At 40.8% G+C, this 19,586-nt stretch overlaps 1 protein-coding gene across 3 annotated transcripts in view; it reads right to left on the bottom strand.

Annotated features, from left to right (window-relative positions):
- Positions 1-534: 534 nt before the first annotated feature.
- LOC26527391 overlaps positions 535-19,586 on the bottom strand; it is a 67,322-nt gene continuing 48,270 nt past the window's right edge. For all 3 annotated transcript variants that reach the window (XR_004363740.2, XR_004363739.2, XM_015167619.3), the window contains 2 exons: positions 9,194-9,291; positions 535-869 (listed from right to left, as the gene is read on the bottom strand). Coding sequence is in view for 1 of the 3 variants with exons in the window: in XM_015167619.3 (XP_015023105.1) it covers positions 832-869; positions 9,194-9,291 (136 nt within the window). In the remaining 2 variants the exon portion in view is untranslated. The remainder of the gene's footprint in view (positions 870-9,193; positions 9,292-19,586) is intronic.

Below are 19,586 nucleotides of genomic sequence, written 5' to 3'. Positions count from 1 at the left end.
CTACCACTGAACTGTTTTACGCACCATACTAAATAGCTCCATATCTAACGAAACCTTACACTGAGCACAACGAAATTAAAGAAATTGACTCTCAGATCGAAAAAGAACGAAACGAATAGACGAACATCGAAAGTTTGACAGGCTATTAAGTTGAACGAATCAACTTAATTCATAGAACATTAGCGCTTTAGTCAAGCTTCACACCCAGTATATAGAATAGCTGTTAGCAATTGCATTCAAACTATAGGCAGTAATTCTCATATTTAGAAAATATCTTGCCGCTTTTTGAAACCATTAATTTAAATCAATTTAATTTAATAATTATTTACAAAAATTTTCATCAGACACACGGTTGCGGTACTTGATAAGCTTTGCCATTATTCGACTCTTTCAAAGATGTCAGCTAAAATAGAATCCCCGCATCTTGGGCCAACCGCTCCCTTCCCTGCGCTGCCTAGCCAAGGATAAGAACAATGTGCTGGTCATTAATATCCTTGGCCAGTTGCAAATGCCAAACAAAAACCCGCAATGGGGTGGTGTAAAAACATTATGATTTTTATTGTGAATCGTTTATCCTCATTACGCGAGCAGCGTCTAAAATGCACAGAATATACCAGAAAAATTACACTCGAGAATCAGGTCGCAGTGATTGACTTGAGAATACCCTGTTTAAGATTTACATACATTTTTTTAACGAAATTTTATACCAGAAATATACAAGAAAAATTACACTCGAGAATCAGGTCGCAGTGATTGACTTGAGAATACCCTGTTTAAGATTTACATACATTTTTTTAACGAAATTTTTGATTGGGGGTTTCCTAGGGTGGTTCAGCATGTTATGGTCTCTGAGGCATACACTGTCATTTCTGCGAAAAAAAAAAGATAATAAAGTTGATTAAAGTAGAGCATACATATATAGCATTTGCCTATCCATACAGGGTATGCTAAGTTAAAAAGCTACAAACTAGTTTCGAAATGCGCCGTTGACCGCTTGCGCAGGTCCACCCTAAACCCAAGAACTGCAGCAACAACAATTATTGCTAGCCCGCTATCAAATGCAACCCTTATTGCACATAAGTGACCCTAATTAAAATTGCTTTGTGCGCGGCTTTTTAGTTTGGCTTTTGATTGCCTTGTTCTTAAAGATTAAGCTTTTGTTTTTCCATTTAACGCTTAATTTCAACAATTTCGATGGCCTAACACGATTTCCTCCCCTGCCGGCTTGACCCCGAGGATCGCTTACGCAAAGAGTTACATAAGTAACTGGATCCACAGCAAGAGAGAGAGAGAGAGAGAGAGAGAGAGAGAGAGAGAGCGAGAGAGATATAGATCCCTTTGACCAGAGCCAACTGACCGCAACTAAACAAACACTCGACCTGATTCGCATTTGACTTATAATGCACGAAATATAAAAAACAGATATAAAAAGAATTTTTAATTGCATTAGAATCCCTGGATCGTTAGATTCTCAGATCGCACTGCAGCGACTCGACCAGTGTCCAGTTCATTGTCTCCGCCTTGTTTACTTTATGCCTTGCCCCCGGTGTCCGGTACGGTTAACCTTTTGAATATTTAGCGGCACTTGAGCCGCTGCCTTTTGTTAACCTCACCTAGTGGTCAGCGCTCTTCTTCTTCTCTCGTTTTTTTAATGCACTTTCCGGACAGTGAATCAAGTCTTTTGTCTAGAAAGTCGTATCTGGTTAAGCGGATCAGTTTCAGTTTCAGCCTTATAAACTAAGAAGCCAGCGGAAAATTACGGCGCTTCATAAGCAATTTGCATGCTCGAAATATTCTTTCCTTTTGTTTTCTTCTCTTTCCAATTTATTCTTTTCCTTGTGCTAAGTTTTTTTTTAAATTTCTGGTAATTCTTTTGGCAATCTTCTGCAGTGTTTCCCATTATCAACAAAATTAGCATTATGTTGTACGTGTGCTCCACGCTTTAGCAGGGTCCCAGTCAAAAATTGATTAAGAATATTTACACTTGAGAAAATATTCTTCTTACCATACTTTAATAATTTCCCTCCGCAGCCTTTTTCATACTTAATATAAACATGTACGAGCACACTTCTAGCTAGAATGACAACGAGTTCGACCAATATTAATACAAATCTATTCTGCATATAATAATCTTTACAATGGTTTGACATTCAACAAAGTTTTTCTTAAAGTGTATGCAAACAATGCACGTGCACGAAACTGGGCACGGCACGACTCACGCTCGAGCTCAAACTCGAACTCCAGCCGAAGCTCAACCTCAACATGAACCTTTAATATCACAGTCTCATTCTTATCCTCAGCTCTTGCGTGACTCTTACGTGGGCTGCTCAGAGCTTCTCCCTCCTCCAAAATTGGCTTTGATCTGTGGCATCATTAGCTCTCGAACTGTATTCTCCATAAATTTAACCATAAATGTAACTCAAAGGCGAGTCCGACAATTGCTCAATAATCCCCACTGCTCAGAGAGTTGGCGTGTTGCCAGGCAAGACTGTAACTAGGAGCGCCAGTTTCTTACAGCCAACGAGTGGGCGAGCCAGACTCGAAGCTGTGAGAGTTCTGTGACAGCCAACAGGAAATCAAGAGAACGTCATAACTGACTCAAGACGTAGGCAAGTGAACAAGTACACTTGTAGAGCTTCCTACGACAAAAGTATTGAGGCGAGTTGGCGTAACTCTATAATAAGTATGTAGGATCACACTCTGAGGTAATTAAATGAAGCTTTGGGACTATGAGAGTGAACTGGCTCGTTAATAGAATATAGAAGGTTACTGAACTGCGGAATTCGTATGCTAAATCTGAATAGCCTCAGCACATTTATAAGGTATTCTTAGTTGAATGAGTTGTTTTTACAAATACCTTGATGATCTATTAAAAACATATTAACAGCATTATATATATATAAATAATTTCGTATATTAACTTTTAATTGTTTTTTTAAGTGCTTCATTTCCTATGTAGCCTATCACATGGAATTGAATGCCAATTTCTGTTAGCCTATATATTTATTAATAACCTGATTGAACACCATTGTGAAAATATCAGATAAGAAACGATTAAGTCATTCCCATTGCCAAACTAAAATAACTGTCAACAGCATTTACAGATTTCAAAAAGTACATATCAAGAATTTACTAGAACATGTTTTCTTATTTGGCAATTTATTGCTTGAGTAAATAAGCCAGTTCATATTTGTCTATATGTTGTTTGGCTACCATTTTGCATTCATGGCTACAGCACACACCTGTTTGAAAGGTTTTGCCGGCAAATCAAACTTCACAGTTGGCCATACAAAATAATGTCGTAATAGAAACAGTTCAAGGGTCTCCCTCTCTCTCTGCATCTGTCTCTCCCTCTCTCTCTCTCTCTAGTGTATAGAAATCCGCATGACACGGTTCAAGTGCCAAGTGGCTCGATCGCGACAAGGGGAACAGAAAAAGCCGCGCGCTTTTGCTGCCCACATGCACTGGGCCAGGTCTGATGTGTTATACGGTTCGGCGATTCTTAACGCTCATAGTTCCCCTTTGAACCCGCCCAGGCTGGAAAACAAATGCGACAATTGTGCAGCAGCAGAAAATAAGAAAGAAGCAGCATACGAAAGAAAGCCACAAAAAACAAACTAAAAGGAACACCTGATCAAAATTTCAAATTATTACAACGAAATGGGCTAGGCATAAGGACACAAACACAGTCCCATCATAGCTCGTGCGCGAGTTGTTATCACACACGCACACGCACACTCACACAAGCACACACACACACACATACTCTCACACACTCAGCTATGAGCCATGAAAATGCTTTGGTCTAATGAGCACCGCTCGAAAGAATGAAAAACTTCCAACTTGGTCGCTGTAATTACGCGAGCAAAAGAAAATGCATTTCTAGGGTAAATTCTTATCCTCGCTCGTTGTGTGAATAGGTAGAGCATATGGGTTTTGTACACTCTTATATGTTGTTAGAGCGTTGAGAGTTTGGGCTAGTTACTGAAGTTTATATACAATGCTGTAGTGTAGCCCAGAAATTTTATGATTAGATTGGCATTAAAATCTAAGAAAGATCCCTAATAGAGATCGATCAAATACAATAATAGATATTATAGTAGAGACCAAAAACTAATCTCCCACGGTAGACATATAGATATGAAGCCTGTTCCTTATATAGAGATATATAATAGATACTTAACTAATTTTCACTTCATGAAAAGTTTCAATCAAATAATAAATAATATTATAGTAAAAGGAATATCCAATCTGAATAATCTGAATTGCAATAGAATAATCTAAGGAATCAATCTATCGCAGCTCTATTTTCTATATATCCTGCCTTCAATCATGTTGAACTTATTGAACAAGTATAGCTGCAGTCGTTTACACTCGGTCGCGACCTTCTTAGTTGTTTATTTTCTGTTCATTCTGTTTTGGACTTGGGGTCGCGGTCGGGTCATTCAAAATGTTACATGCATGCACCTGACACCGCCGACTCATTACTATTTGGGCGAGCGAGTTGAGGAAATGCTGCGATGAGGAAGTGGTTCCTGAGCGCGTGCTGTTTGCGAGCGGAGGCAGCCGAGGCTGAAGTCGAAGGTGAAGTCGAAGTTGAAGTCGCCGTTGAAGTTGAAGGCGAAGTCAGTCAAGCGCTGCGTCAACTTCAGCATAATTTGGTCGCGGTTCGCTGATGGCGGTGGTGGTGGCGGCGTTGCTGCTGCTGCTGCCTAGTGTTGGTGGTGGTGGTGGTGGCAGAACTAACAGTTTTCCCTAGCGACATTTGACCAGTACAGCGCATGCGCAACCCTTGTGAGTTTTTCCAGCAGCAGCAGCAGCAGCAGCAGCGGCAGCAGCATTACAAATTGGGCGCCAAAACGTGCAGCAGTCAATGACATTGGCCCAAGGAGCTGGTGTCGAGCCAGGACCTCGAGCGACATATGCGCCAGCGCGCATGGCTCGTGCCAACACATCAGCATAACAATTAAACATAAATATACCAAGGATAACAGCAACAACAACAACCATTTTAACTGCGCCCAAAAAGGTGGCTTGGTTTTAGTCATGTGGGCGCGACATTAGCTGCTTGTTCATTCTGTAATACCCTGCATTATCAACATGGGATAGAGAGCAGTTGGAAAGTTCTCTATTATAGAAGAAAACGTCATAGAGTCAATTAGACAAATTCTTAACTGATTTTCAGCTTTTAAATGCAGATCAATTTTAATACAAATTCATATGATATCTGATTGGCAAATACATAAAAAAATTTACTAATAACTTTAACAAGAGATATCTTTTTTTTTGAATATATATAAATTCAGACAATAAACGGAAATACCAATAAAAAATATATGTTTATTTATTATTATTATTATTATTATTATTTTTTTTTTTTTTTTTTTGTATTTTGCTAGCATATATGAACACAACTATACAACATGGAATTTCAATTCAGAATAGGGTAACGTGAAGTCTTGCAGCCTTTAGACATCAAACGCCTCCTCCTTATTTTAACTAGAACAGGGTGGCTTTTAGCCCGATCTGGCGAGGGCGGGCGAATTGCAGCCGGCTGCCATTTAAGGGTTAGCTTTGCGCAGACCAACTGACGCGCGCGCCCACGATTCGGGCGCTATATCGCCCGATAATGCTTCATATAGCACCGCTGAGTCATAGCAAGCGGCTCGATCGTTTGTAACGGTCACGCACGCAAGCAACTGCATGGCTCATATGGCTCACATATGTGCGTGTGTGTGTATATTGCTGAGTTGTTTTGTTATCCTGGCAGGCACATTCCTGTTGTTTGCTTAGCGCCTCGTTGGGAGAGAGTGTGTGCGAGTGTATGGAAGCTTCACGCCGCGCTGCCCTTTGTACGCCTACCCAACCCGGTAATTACAACAAAATGTGACCAACTGACTTTTCGTGCCGACTTGAACTAAATATATATATATAAATACATATAGCCTGGTTTGTGGCTCGAGCGAAATATGCTGCGCATATGTGCATGTGGTGCACATACTGCTCCTGCCCGATCCTGCCCGATCCTGCTCGATCCTGCCTGCTGCTGACTCTTGTACCATTCATTTAGCGCGAAATTTTGCAATTATTAATTTAGGAAACAGGCGTCGGGTTTTGCTTGGGTGGCACTGTGCCTGTCGAGCTACAGAGCAGCCGAGCTGCCTTGCCCTTAGCCCTAACCATGTGCTCTAGCCACTTCATATATTGCCTCTTTAGTTTGCATTTGTTTTGTTTTTCGTTTCCTTTTTCCTTTTTTTTTGCTGGCGGGAAATTTTACATTTTGCACCATGGGCGGGCGATTTTTATGCTCAAAGTGCTGCAGTTTGGGGTGTGGAATGGCCCACTTGAAACAGCTCTCAGAAACAGTTAATAGTTTGCTATAAAAAAGCCATATGTATATGAAATTCGAATTACTTTTTACTTTTTAGTGTGGGCCAGATGTACAGCATCGTCTTTAGACTATCCTATAATGGGAATAGCTTAAGCAGAGAATAGAATAAATTCATTATAAATATCTTCATCTTCAACTAGTTTAAATACTCCTGAGAAAAGTCTTCAACTTATATCTGGTGTTTAAGTAAAATTTACCGCAACATCGTTCACTCCACACACAGGCATCAATATGCATATTAAACTCATGTTCAACACAATATTCCCACATTAAATGCATTTTGTAGCGCAGGAAGCTCACATCAATGAGCACTTGGCAGGATTCAGGCCGAGAGGCACGTAGCAGCCGCAATGTAACCCAAGTACGATTATGCTCGAGGGCCATAAAGTGCAACATGTGCATATTAAAAGTTGGCCAAGCTATCGAATGACACGAGCTGAAGTTGGAGAGCAGCCAAAGAGAGAGAGAGAGAGAGGGAGAGAGAGAGGGTGCCAGAGGTTCAGAGGGGGACAGAGGCGTTGCCACCCGATGCAATTGATGTAGGTCGAAGGCTTTGCCAATTGCCCGGCGCTGGCGTCAAGACAAAATTATAAATGATGAGCAGAATATAAAGGGCGAGCGAGTCGCTTGGCCTGCCGTGGGATCGCGCTGTGTGGCTTCCCACGAAGTAGGGGCCGTTGCCATTTAACAGGACGAGCGCAAAAATATTGATCTGTAATAAAAACTGAAGCGTACGGCAAGTGCACATAAAATCAAATTAATAGTCCTTGTCGGTAGGCTGTCAGGCTGGCACTTTGTTTTGGTTCGAGCAGTGGGAAACTCGGCGCACAAAAGGCACAAAAGGCAATAAATTTCCAAAGGACAATGGCAAAAAATTCCAAACTAAAGAGGAAAACAAAATCAGTTTGTCTTATCGCCCAAATGCAATCTCTCACCTTTCAGTTTGTCAATTAGTTCAAGTGCACGGCCGACCGACGAACGGCGAGCGAGCAGCGAGAAGTACCTGCCGCAGGTCCTTTTGGGCTGCCCGCAAAATAGGACCAGCAATGCCAACTCTCGTCCTGTTGCCGATTTATTGACCGAAAATCAATAAAATATTTATTGTCTATTATGCAACGCCCGAGGCTCGAGTGGGCGTGCCAGACGGGAGCCGTTTATCCAGCACATGTCCCGGCCAAACTGGAGCTGGGCGAGGCTACACAGTTAGCTCAAGTCCACACCATATGCTGGATAAACTGCATGTCCTACGTGTCCTGCTTGGGTCAAGTGCACCTTTCTCTTAAAATTTTCTTTTTTTTGCTGAGCTGCGCAATTAAGCAGCACGAAACGTTTTGCGATTAGATTTGCTGCAAAGGAGTGAAAAATGCGCCGAGTGCGCAGCAGAGTGTCACAGTGCGTGTCCTGCATGTACTGCATGCCCTGGGCGGACGTACGCTCGCGCGCTAAACAAAGCGCTGCAGTTAATTGCCAAAGCCACCAAACTGAAAGGCAGACGCGCCACGGGATAGGCGCCAGCCCGGACAACACTTAATGAGCGGACGAATGTCTAGGATGCGCCAGGACACAACAGCGCTGCGCAGGAGCACGCTGCGTGGGCCAGGCGCACTGAGCCTAACCGTGCGAAATCGCTTCCCAGGCTCAAAGGAGCACACGCTGACAATTTGACACGTCAGAACTTTGCATAAAACTGCGCGAGGCAACTACAATCGATACCTACATACATACATACATATATATATATATGTATGTATGCCTAGATATATGGACAGATAGCTGCGTCCTCGACTTGTGTGGTGGCAAAATCATAATCGTTTTCTAACTCCTTCACGCCGCTGAACACTTGAAGCGGCAAAGGTCTCGCCGGCAGCACAAACAAACTTCGGTGCATTGTCTGACCAAATAATAGAATGAAAAAATAATATATGCCCGGCCGAAGGACTCTCGGTTGATTCTCAATAGTTTCATATACATATTTGATTACTTTTGTTATTTCTCACAATATTTTCGCTCAATCCTGGCCGCCAACTCATTTGTACTTAGCTTCCTGGAATTCCATATGACCACACAACAAAAAAGTCCCTTCGAGGCGCGGCAAAACCTCAAACACCAAACCGCAACTTCAACCTGTCTTTGTGCCCGACTCCGTCTGTGTACATTTATGATATATATTTTCGGCTGGGTCGCCATGATTGCGCACTATTTGCCTTGCTCAATGTTTGGATGTGCCTATAAAAATGTGGCCGCATCTTTTGTCTTTTGCAATTGTTTGGCAATTTCGTATAATGCATCGATTTCCCGGGAGGTCTTTCGATTTGTGATCTCCGATCTGCAATCGACTCGACCGTCTCGCTCGCAATTTCATGGCTGTCCGAGTGCTGGTCAAGGGGCGGCACTTGCCCTTTTTTTTCGCGTGTCATGTCTTTTTACGATCTTATTCCGGCTAATGATCTTTTCAAGGCTGCCCAGCTCTCCAGAGAGCGCATTAATGGGCCTTGCCGCACCCAACATTAGCTAATGCTGGCGTGCAATGGGATACGCCAAATTTGTGGTCCCTCAAGGCAAACGATTCCTCGAAAGTTTCGCAATTCAATTTTTGAGCATGCATGAGGGCTCTGTGAATTCCCGAAATGTGAGCACAAAAAAGCAATTTACAGTTTTGACAGACTTCATATATAGGATTACAATATGTTGGTTTAACTTTTGAAATTTTTAGATATGTATATGCATACATATGGATGTAGACCCACACTAAATATCATTTAAGTAAACATTTTAAATGTATAATATCAAAAACTAACTCACCTCGTATTTCCCTTCCAGGCGTCTCCCATATTCTTCGCTTGTCTTTGCAGCTCAACTGGAAGCACATTCCTCTAGTCAAGCACATGTGATACCTGGAACTGGGATTAAGAAACAAGAAGAAATAAATAAAGAACCGTTAATGGTCCAATAAAATGACCTTAATGAAATTTAAGCGAACTGGACAACAGCTGTTGTTGTCAAATTTAGTGGCTAACGAGTTTCAGTCGAACCATTATTAATTAGAATGCACTTGGGCAAATCGGCCATGAAATTGGAGCAACCTTGCTGACAGCTTCCAAATCACTGCACACACACACACACAAACACAGAAAGAGAGAGAGAGGGAGAGAGTAGGGGGCACACACATACCGCTGTAGCTGCGGCTACACTTGAATTGCTCAATCAATACCACATGCAAAGCATGTTCTGGTTGAGTTTTTGGGCTCAAGTTCGAACTATGTAAATCAAACGAGGACATATGGTCAACAAAATATATCGATCGATGATCATGCCCCTGACGGGTTGACCACTTCAAGAGATCGTGCCGCGCATCTCTCGAGCCTCGGGTCTCGAATTACAGGACATTTGGTGCACCAAACTAGCGCAGCGCCCAATAATAAAAACATTGTCATAAACAAGGACCTTCAGGACAGCGCCAAGCCAAAAGGATCAAGTGTAAGGCAATCGATGCTACCAGTTGTTGTCCTGACTGTCGTTTTGTTTTGATAAAATCTCAAATAACGCCGACGAGTCTATTCCCTGACTACATTCGCTGCCCGTTCATTAGCAACTTGTTATTGTTTAGCTGCAGTCGCGACACGGACAGCGACAGCAACTGAATTATTTTTTGTTTTATTCAAACATCATTTTGGCTGCCGAAGGTTCGATCTTTAGGGTTTTATTTCTTGTTTATGTCGACTTCTAAATTGCAGCTCATATAATCCAAAGCCAAAAGCAGCCAACATGTGTTGCAATCCTTAGTTTATGTTAGCTAAAATCCTTTTCAATTGTGGCCGAAGCAAATACTGAGTGATGTAGGGAAGTGATTGTCTAGCAGATACCCTGCAGACAAACTTCTTGAATCGCCGATTTTTCAGTAAATTTTGTATTGATGTTTTTGTATGTGTGGTCTATACATTATTATATAATATAAATTAATATTGGATTTTATGTACGGCTAGTTTTCTGTACTTATCAGAAAGTAGAAAGTAGATTGCGTTGAAATGAATGAAATGAAATATAGAGAGCTAGTCTAGAACTCTAGAACAGTCTCTATATCGTATATAATATCCTACGCTGTATAATTTCTTTTCTGTTGTCTTACAGGATAACTACACCCAGCATTTTCCACATCTCTAAATAACTTAACTATAAGCAAATTGAAGTTAGTAATGCGCTAAGCGGCTCCGATATAGGCAGGTTCTCATTCTCTCGCATCAGATCAGTTTTTCATTTCCATCATGCATATTTAAGCATTAAAATTATTCATAAAATATCAAAGCCAATAATTTGACCAGCCTGTTCTGTCTACTTTTGAGCATATCTAATGTGCATTTGGTATCGAAAGTTAGAATCACTTTTCATAGGCTTACCCCTAATACCATAAAACTCATTGTCTGCCGTCTGACTTTCGATAAACGCATTTGGGGGCATTGATTTTCCCAGGCACTGCGCACTATTGGAGCCACATCACACATTTTCCATTTAGTTTTCCTTTGTTCGTGGCCAAAGAATGGGCACATCATTTGGTAATCTGTGAAAAAGCCAAACCCCCATTAAACCGCAGGCACTCTTAACTCGTTTTTTATTCCTTTTCTGTATTCTCTCGAATAGTGCATACAAGAGAAGTCGTTACAGCGACGTCTCCAAGTGTGCATAGACATGAAAAGGCTTCATCACAATCAGCATCACAGGCCGATCCTTAACAGCGTCCACGTGCAGGCCGCGCTTCAGTCGTGGCTTAAGGGCTACCGTCAGAGAGTTAAGCCCCCGCCCCCGCAGCCGCACCCGCTCCATGTATACGGATTGTACCTGTGCCTCAACCTGTTTGTCTAGCCATTTATCAATTTCCATGTATTGTGTGCCTGTGCCTTCACCTTCGCCTTCGCCTTCACAACTTGTTTATTTTCCATTTCTCTGCAGGAAATCTCGACTCGTTTTCTTATGGGTCTAACTTCCAGTTGGACTTTTCCCCTGCAAACAGGTTCTATTGTACGGCCTACCCCTGCACCGCCTATGTACCTGTATGTATTGGATTTTCCTCTATGCCCAGATTCGTCTTTACCTGTTCCCTTCCATTATATACCTCAGCTCGTTCCGTCTCTGTCGCAGTGTCTGTTGTCTCACCAAGGGGAAAATTATATGTTTTGATTTTTTAACGGAAAATTGCTGAGCAAGGCGCTCCATAACAAAACTTGAGCGAAGGGGCCTCCCGCCGATCTCTAGAGCAATACAAACAGTCACTTTTAATGACAGACCCAATATAAAAAGCAATCATCTAATTTTTATGTAACCTCTTCAAAACCGATCTAATGAAGGGTTGCATTCAAGTTTCTCACGGCCAAGCGGTCAATCACTTTGGAGGTCATTCAACCAGTTGCCTCACTCATCTGTAGGGATACGTATTCATCTCTCAGCATAATTGCTTTTTCATAACTATTGGATTTATGCATTAGCATTGGGATAGTCAACAAATTTCACGGCTCGTTGGTCGTGGTTCCTTTCGAGGCGTGTGCATAAAATATTTGATTTTGATCTACAGATTGGTAATACGCACGATCTACGAGTACAGCTACTGCTCCAATGCCAAACCAAAAATCGATTAGTTACCGCTATGCTCATAAGTTCCACAGGACCCTGCCTTTCTTCCCGATGATATGATCATTACAATGCACGTGTCGGTCTGTTTCAAGTCCCGACTGCTGCCCAAAAAGGGTAATTAATGATGGGATTCTATAGTTTTTGCATACTTGCAAAACGATCTGCACAGCCTTGGCAACTGGGCAATGATTTGTGGAACCTCCTAGTGGACCGGACGCCCTACGGCTCTCTTGACTTGCCGCCCTTTGCACAGAGTTTTTTGCTCATTTACAACTCATTTTTTTGAGACTCTGCAAATGGCAATTAGCATGCTTACATGAGTTTGCGAATTCTTTTGCAACAGATAGCCTAAGATCCTTTGAAGTACTGTTTGTGGGCAACGCACAGATCTAACAATGTGATCAAATGTGCCGATTTCTTTGGTCGAAACCCATTTGTGGTCAGCTCTATAATGGAGAACGGAACTTTGAAGTGTACAAAGAATATTTCTTAGTTATAGTTAAACAACTATGATATTCATATAGTGCAAGGTATACAGGTCTTATTTTGAGCTAGAAGCGATTTAGAGCTGACGTTACCAAAGTTAAAAACAGCAAGCTCCATCTATCTCTGTTTCCGTCATGTCCAGTACCCTTGAACAGTGTTAAAAGTAATTAAAACTCATCAAAAGGATTCTCTTCCAGTGTATTCACCAACTCATATATCAAACAAGAGCCAACTATGTTAGTTGAAAATCTTCTGAATTCCTTTTAAGAACACCTCCAATGCTAAGACAATATAAAACGATCGCTTATACAAAAGGCATTCAGATCCTAACTCTACATGTAAATAAGACGAAAATCATTTACATTCAATTCAGACTTAAGCAACGCAGAGTTCGGCTCTTTGCATTTTAGCAGACGAGTGTGAAAAGCCATTAGACAACGCTACAAATAGGCCGCGCGGATCTCAAGAATAAGAAACAAGTACCAAAAAAAAAACAAAAAGAAAAACAATAAAACTGAAATCAAAAACCTCTAATACAAACATTACGTAAGTCAGCTACTGTTAAGAACCAAGGCGGCATTTCCAGGGAAAAACATAAAAACTTCCGTTCAGTACGCAATACGCATGAATCTGTAACACTTGTGCAAAAAAAAATGTGTTTACATATATGGAACGAACTTGATCTGTTTTCCAGGAAGTTGAACAATTTGTGCATAATTTGCATAGCTGAAGGCTTAGGGCGGCAAACTGTTTGACGACATATTGCTCAATGGCATGGATCAATGGGAAACGAAATAGAAGAGCGAAAAATAAGTGCAGATGCTAGATCTATATTGATAAATCTATGCAGACGCACATGTGTGAGCTCTACTCTTTCGCTCAACAAAAACGAGATCATCTCATATGTGCACAAAAGCATTTCGCACATTTAGGCTTCCAAATGAATGGACACAAGGCACAGGTCACCGGACAGAGGACTTGTGTGGTCAGGAGTTCAGGTTCAGTTCTAGGTTCTAGTTACCTAGATCTAATATGCAGATATGTATTATCGAGGCAGCTGTGCCGGCTAACTGAACAGCCAAAGTTGCAGTTCGGTTAATCAATTAACAATGGCTTGAGCCGAAAAAAGGAATCGAGTAAGAAAGATGAGAAACGCTGCAAGGATAAGCCTACTTTAACTTGAAAATATTGCTAGAGCTCTGCATAGTTTTAGGGCTTTTGTTTAGCAAGGAATAACTAACTTGCATATTGTTTTGTTGCACATCCTTAATGAATATAAAGCAAGCATTGTCAGAGTATGTATGCGAGTGTGTGTGGGTGTGCGAATGTGTGTGTGTGTGTGTGTGCATAGGGTGTGGCTGTGTGTAATATTGTTTTAGCAGCACGTACACCCACATGCCATGGCAATTCTTGAAAGTCTTAAGCCGACCTTTGAGCCGGCCACCGGTCATGATTGTGAGTCTAAGATACCAACTACGAAATGCGCACCACACACAACTCTACACACACACACACACACGCACAGAGTTATTGGCTTTGGTTGTGGCGCGCAAAATGAACAGTTCCGAACGAAAATCCTTTTACCAAAGGCCGCACAAATATCCTTTCACAGTAGAATTTACTTTAAACAACCAAGGAAAAAAAAAAAGAGCGCCAAAAATTGTATCCTTTTTAGTCCTGTGTGCCTATCTGTGTGTAACTGTATGCGTGTGCTACCCTAGATAACTAATACACATGGAATTCTAAAAACAAATTCGAGCTGATGCTATCTTGCGCTCGACTGCACCTCAAGTGGACGCACAGTTACAGATACAAATGTATCTCAAGCAGTCAGCTGACTGATGACCGTTAGAAATCCCGGCAGGTTCCTTTGTTGACAGTCCGATGCACTGAAGCATATATCAAAGCCAAAGATACGAGACGACAGATAGCCACCATGGAGAGGAGAGGCAGTTTAAGTGAGAGAGCGAGAGAGAAGTTTACCTAGTTTTTTTCCATCCATTGATATTTTTCGGGTCGACTTTTATTCGGGCGCAACTAATCTGAGTTTGCAATAATTATTATTTGTTCAGAGCAGTTCGGCAGTTTCATATATATACATATATATAGAAGAGCTCTTCCGATAATGATGATGCGCAAAATGTCGGCCTTATCGCGATATATCTCCATTTCTCTGGAGAGGCTGTGCCCTTTTTAGTAATGTATACGGATTTGTGTGCTGATTTTTGGCCACCGTCGTGGCGGTCAGATTAAAATCAATTAGCCATAAAATGCTACAACTAAATTACTGCGTTTTAGATTTTTTGTGTGGGCCGAGACAGTTGAGTTTCTAATTTGAAAATGGGCTAGACTATCAACAAATATAGTTATTATATCTAAGACGGCAGCTGCAATGATATTTTAATTGCTTATTATTTTTGGGAGATATTATATAATCAGTATATCTTAGATGGTTTGATATTAGGATTGTTATACAATATCAAATATGTTTTTATATAATTTTCTGAAAATATTTCAAATTTCAAGATTATTTTATTTCAATTCGCATATACAAAAACTTTCAATATTAATTTATTACGACTATTTATTTTAACTATAATATGATTAAATTTGATTTAGCATAAAGAAATTCGATAATACTATTATATAATTCAGCTTAATATTTTCACATCTTCCTATGGCCTAAGTCTAACACAACTTAACTTAAACGTTTACCAAATCTCGTATAGCTTTTCATAAATATTGCATTCTACTTACGTTTACTATATCTCATTTCGTATGATTTTCCATACATTTTTCATTCTGCCTGCATTAGCATATTAAAATAGATGAATTAACAATTTCACTACCTGCATTTCAAATAGTTCCACAATTAAGCCTTACTTCCTATATTGACTTTTCATAGACCATACGAACTGTTTATTATTTTCAACGCATCATCGCATCGTAGGACTTCCTTCCGTCTATGCGACAGCAAATCGGCTTATGAAATGTTTTTCTTATTATATTTTCTTATTTTTTCTTCTTCTTTTCTTCTGCTGTGACTCCTTGGACAATGAAAGTAAACAAACCTGTGGCGAGGTAAATAAACTTGCGAGAGGCTTGATCGACGCCAGATACGACAAGAAGGAAAACAGCATTCTAAGAAATAGAAGAAACACTGCGGCAAAGAGTATACGGTGGGGGGAGGGGACAAAGGCAATAAAATGAGGTGGAGATACTTGTACTAGACAAACCAGTTGGCTGCATCGCAAGCCACAAGCCACACGTACCACACACACACAGACACACACAAAGGGTTGCCCCTTTTCGATGCAACAACTTGGAGAAAAATCAGGAAAAACAGAACTGAACGAGGACTGAGGACTGTGGACTGTACTTTTGCTGGCTGATATCCAAGACGAAGACCCAAGAGCTAGACCAATGGATGCCCAGTACCAGTTTGGAGCCAGCAAACAAATAAATAAGCGTGCAGCTAGAGCATAGAGGGAACGTCGACAGCGACAGCGACGCCGACTGCAGCTGCGACTGAGGCACGGCTTAAGCGTGATTACACAGTAAAAATACTAGTAGATGAGGCGAACGGATACGAGTACAAACGGCGGAGCACCGCGACATGCCTGGCATAATAAAGGGGTACGAGCCAATGGGCAGCCGCAGCCACAGCAACAGCAACAACAAAGGGAGTAACAACAACAACAACAACAACAACAGCAATGTAAATGTTTATGTATCTATGGGATACGACGGCGATCGGCCTAGGCAGCTAAAGGTGACTGATCTTTACAATTCGACACTTTGACTTTACAACAACAACAGCAAAGAAAGACACAATCAAAACAAACGAGAGTGACTGTATTAATAGTGCACGACTAGCAGTTGCCCATTAGTTTTTTCTTTAGGAACTGAGCAATTGAGCAGAGAGAGAGAAAGTTTCTGGGAAGGAGTGGAAGAGATGAGATGTCTTATTCGGGGAAGTGGGTGAAATAAAAAGTATATTGATTTCTCTCTCTTTTAAGTTGTGGTTATCCTTACACTAGTCCCATATATGTATGTATCCAATTAGTTGTTAGCATAGAGTAAAAGTGATGATTCTGGTTTGAATTCAGCTTGTTACTAATCGATATTAAATTATTTAAAATCGATAGGTAGCATGATAAAACCTAATCGATTCTCTATATATCACAACTATCCAAAAAATATGATTGACGTAACTTTTAGACAGTTTTTCATGATGACTACCAGTCAATCTTAGACTGATCAAACATATATTTAATATATGGTATTCTATATATTGAATATTCTATTCACACATCTATCTACAGCAATCGACAATCTCATCTGCAGCCCATTTGACCCGTTCAGCATTTACAATCGATCTAGGGTATTAAAAATGCATCGATGTTGAAAACAAAGTTGTAAAAAAATCGAAAGGTGAGCCGAGGGCAACACATGACAGCAAGAAGAAGACATAAAAACAAGTATCCAAGCAGAAGGATGCACGAATCGATACCGGACAGCATGTTTATGCATGACTGTCTGTGTATGTCTCAGTGCTCAATTGTGTGTGTGTGTGTGTGTGTGTGTGTGTGTGAGTGTACATGTATGTGGAGGCAGGGTCAAGGTAAACAAAGATTTACCTTTATGATGGATTTTGCTTGACTGAGCGTGTTAATGGATTTTCCTTCGCTCCTCTCTAAGTTCTACTCAAATTCGAAGGCAATCAAAATCAGTGGCAAAGCTGGCATTTGGAAAAAATTAAAATTAAAATGAAGGAAAAGTGTACGTCCCTAAGTACGATAAATGTAAATGGATCTCGGGTTTTAGATTTGACCGAAACCAGTTCTCTGAAACCGAGAAAATGTACCGCAGTTGCAGTGTGGCAAATGTAAAAACTTGTTGTAAATCAGCCACAGCAGCAGCCGTTGAGCAGCTGCTGGCTAGAAGTCCACATCTAGCATAGCTTTAAGTTTCCTACATGGAAAGCTACAGCCCTACAGCAGTGCAGTGAGTGAGAGAGAGAGAGAGAGGGAGAGTGGTGAAGGGGGGCGTTGCAACCCTTTGACACACGGGGCTGGACAGCCTGTCAGTTTAGTTTGCGTCTGAATTGTTGGCTGAGCAAGCATTTTTATGATGGAATTATTACATCATTCATCTTCATCAACAATGACACGAAATAAGACACAGTCGCAGAATCGGTTTTTCTCTCTTGCAGTCTCCCTCATTCTATCTCATTCATCTCGTAATACTAAAACATGCTTATCGACTTCATAATTTACATAGCTTTATATGCATAACTACAAAACTTCTGACCAGACTTAAGCCAGAGACTGCAAATTGTCATGCGGGTTGATTTTTTACCAGTTCCCCCTGCTTGGGGTTGTTGCTGGGAATAAAAGTAGAAGTTTGACAGCAAAAGTGCCTACACTGATATGAAATCTAATTACATTTCTTCTTTTGTCAAAGAAAAGTTTTGAAGCTTCGAAATGTCAACAAACTTGAGATTATATTCAAATAAATGATGATGATCAAATCATTGTCGAACAACACCGTTAGAAGCAATGCTGATTATTTTAGGGTTTCATATTTATGAGTATCAAGAGCAAGGCATAGACCACAACTTTGTCCAATTGAGAGTTATGGAATACCTATTTTGTCTAGTATTAGTGTTATGTAGCAAAATGGAACTTCAGTATCTACGACATCATTATTGATCAAATCAAAAATTTCATAACACAAAACATGTTACAATACCAACTACAAACCCGTGGAATCTCGTTTCGCACTTTCTCACAGTGTTTACCAAATGTGATCTAACGACTTTTTGCTCCACTAACCGTCAAATTGTTGAAAGACAAAACTCCAAGCAAACTGCCGCAATTCACATGACCCAAAATCTGAAACCGGACTCAGACGCGAAGATCCTTAGTTTTGTCCGGCCGCACACAGCGCTTGAAGGAAATATGAAACGGAAGCCACATCGGCGAGGGACAACTCCAGCGCCACTTTACACAACAAGAGTAACAAGGATAACAACGGAAAAAAGTTGAATAGAAATTCCTGAGATAATCAACAGCATTATCTCTCGATTATGTGTTGAAAATTCCATGAAAATTGCACAAAATAAAAAAGAAGAGAAACACCGACTGACGGTTGCGAAAAAAAAACCTTATTGAACTATATCCGGATGATCGTCAGATGATGATGTCGTTGATGAAGGAACACCCGAGTGGCGGCGCATCCGCTTCTCCTTTTCGCAAATGTGAGCTCATCAAGCCCTCGGTCACTTGAGGTTTAAGCCGGGCCTTAGCCAACATTAAAAAACCAATGAGAAATGCCGCAAAAAAATACATATATATATTTATATATATATCAGACATGCACCCAAATGAGGCAGAAACTGAGAAAGATACAGAGCGAGAGGAAGCGAGAGGGAGCGAGAGCGAGCGAAATGAACGTGAGAATTTGCTGGTCGAATGTCCTTTAAATTTGCCTGGCGCATTGTGCCGCATCAAGTACTTGTATAGATTTTGCTAGTTGTGTCCTTATTATCCTGCCTCGGACGCATTGTTGGCGCACAATGAAAGCATTCACATAGTCTATAGGTATATTCCAAGAGATTTTTTACAGCGCTTCCAATGAATTCCGTTCGCTGAATGAGCTCAGGTTATGAATGAAATATACGCACACAATATGTATGTGTGCTATAAAGGCGAAATTGCCGCGCTATATCTATACCCTGTACATGTGAGGTTGATGAACATTGTAGTGTGATTTTATATTATTTATTATTTAGTACTCACAACCAATCGTCATACTATATAATATATATAATAATAAATATTTTATATGTATTGAATATTGATAATTTCTATACCCTGCCAATTTCATCTATGAATCTATGAATCCAATGAAGAACATCGCAAAGCCTCCAATTGCTGTAAGCAAGTATAGGGCTCCCACTAGTCGTGCCTCTGACTGCTGCATCATATACAAGTGCAGGGTATCAACTAGTCGTGCATACCTCGCTATTTTTATCGTTAAATAAGAAAATTGTGAAAACAAAACCCACCGCCATGAGGAGTGC

This window comes from Drosophila mojavensis, unplaced genomic scaffold (genome assembly GCF_018153725.1).
Source record: "Drosophila mojavensis isolate 15081-1352.22 unplaced genomic scaffold, ASM1815372v1 contig_231, whole genome shotgun sequence".
In the NCBI taxonomy this organism is placed as follows: Eukaryota; Metazoa; Arthropoda; class Insecta; order Diptera; family Drosophilidae; genus Drosophila; species Drosophila mojavensis.
This window is presented reverse-complemented; position numbering and strand designations above follow the sequence as displayed.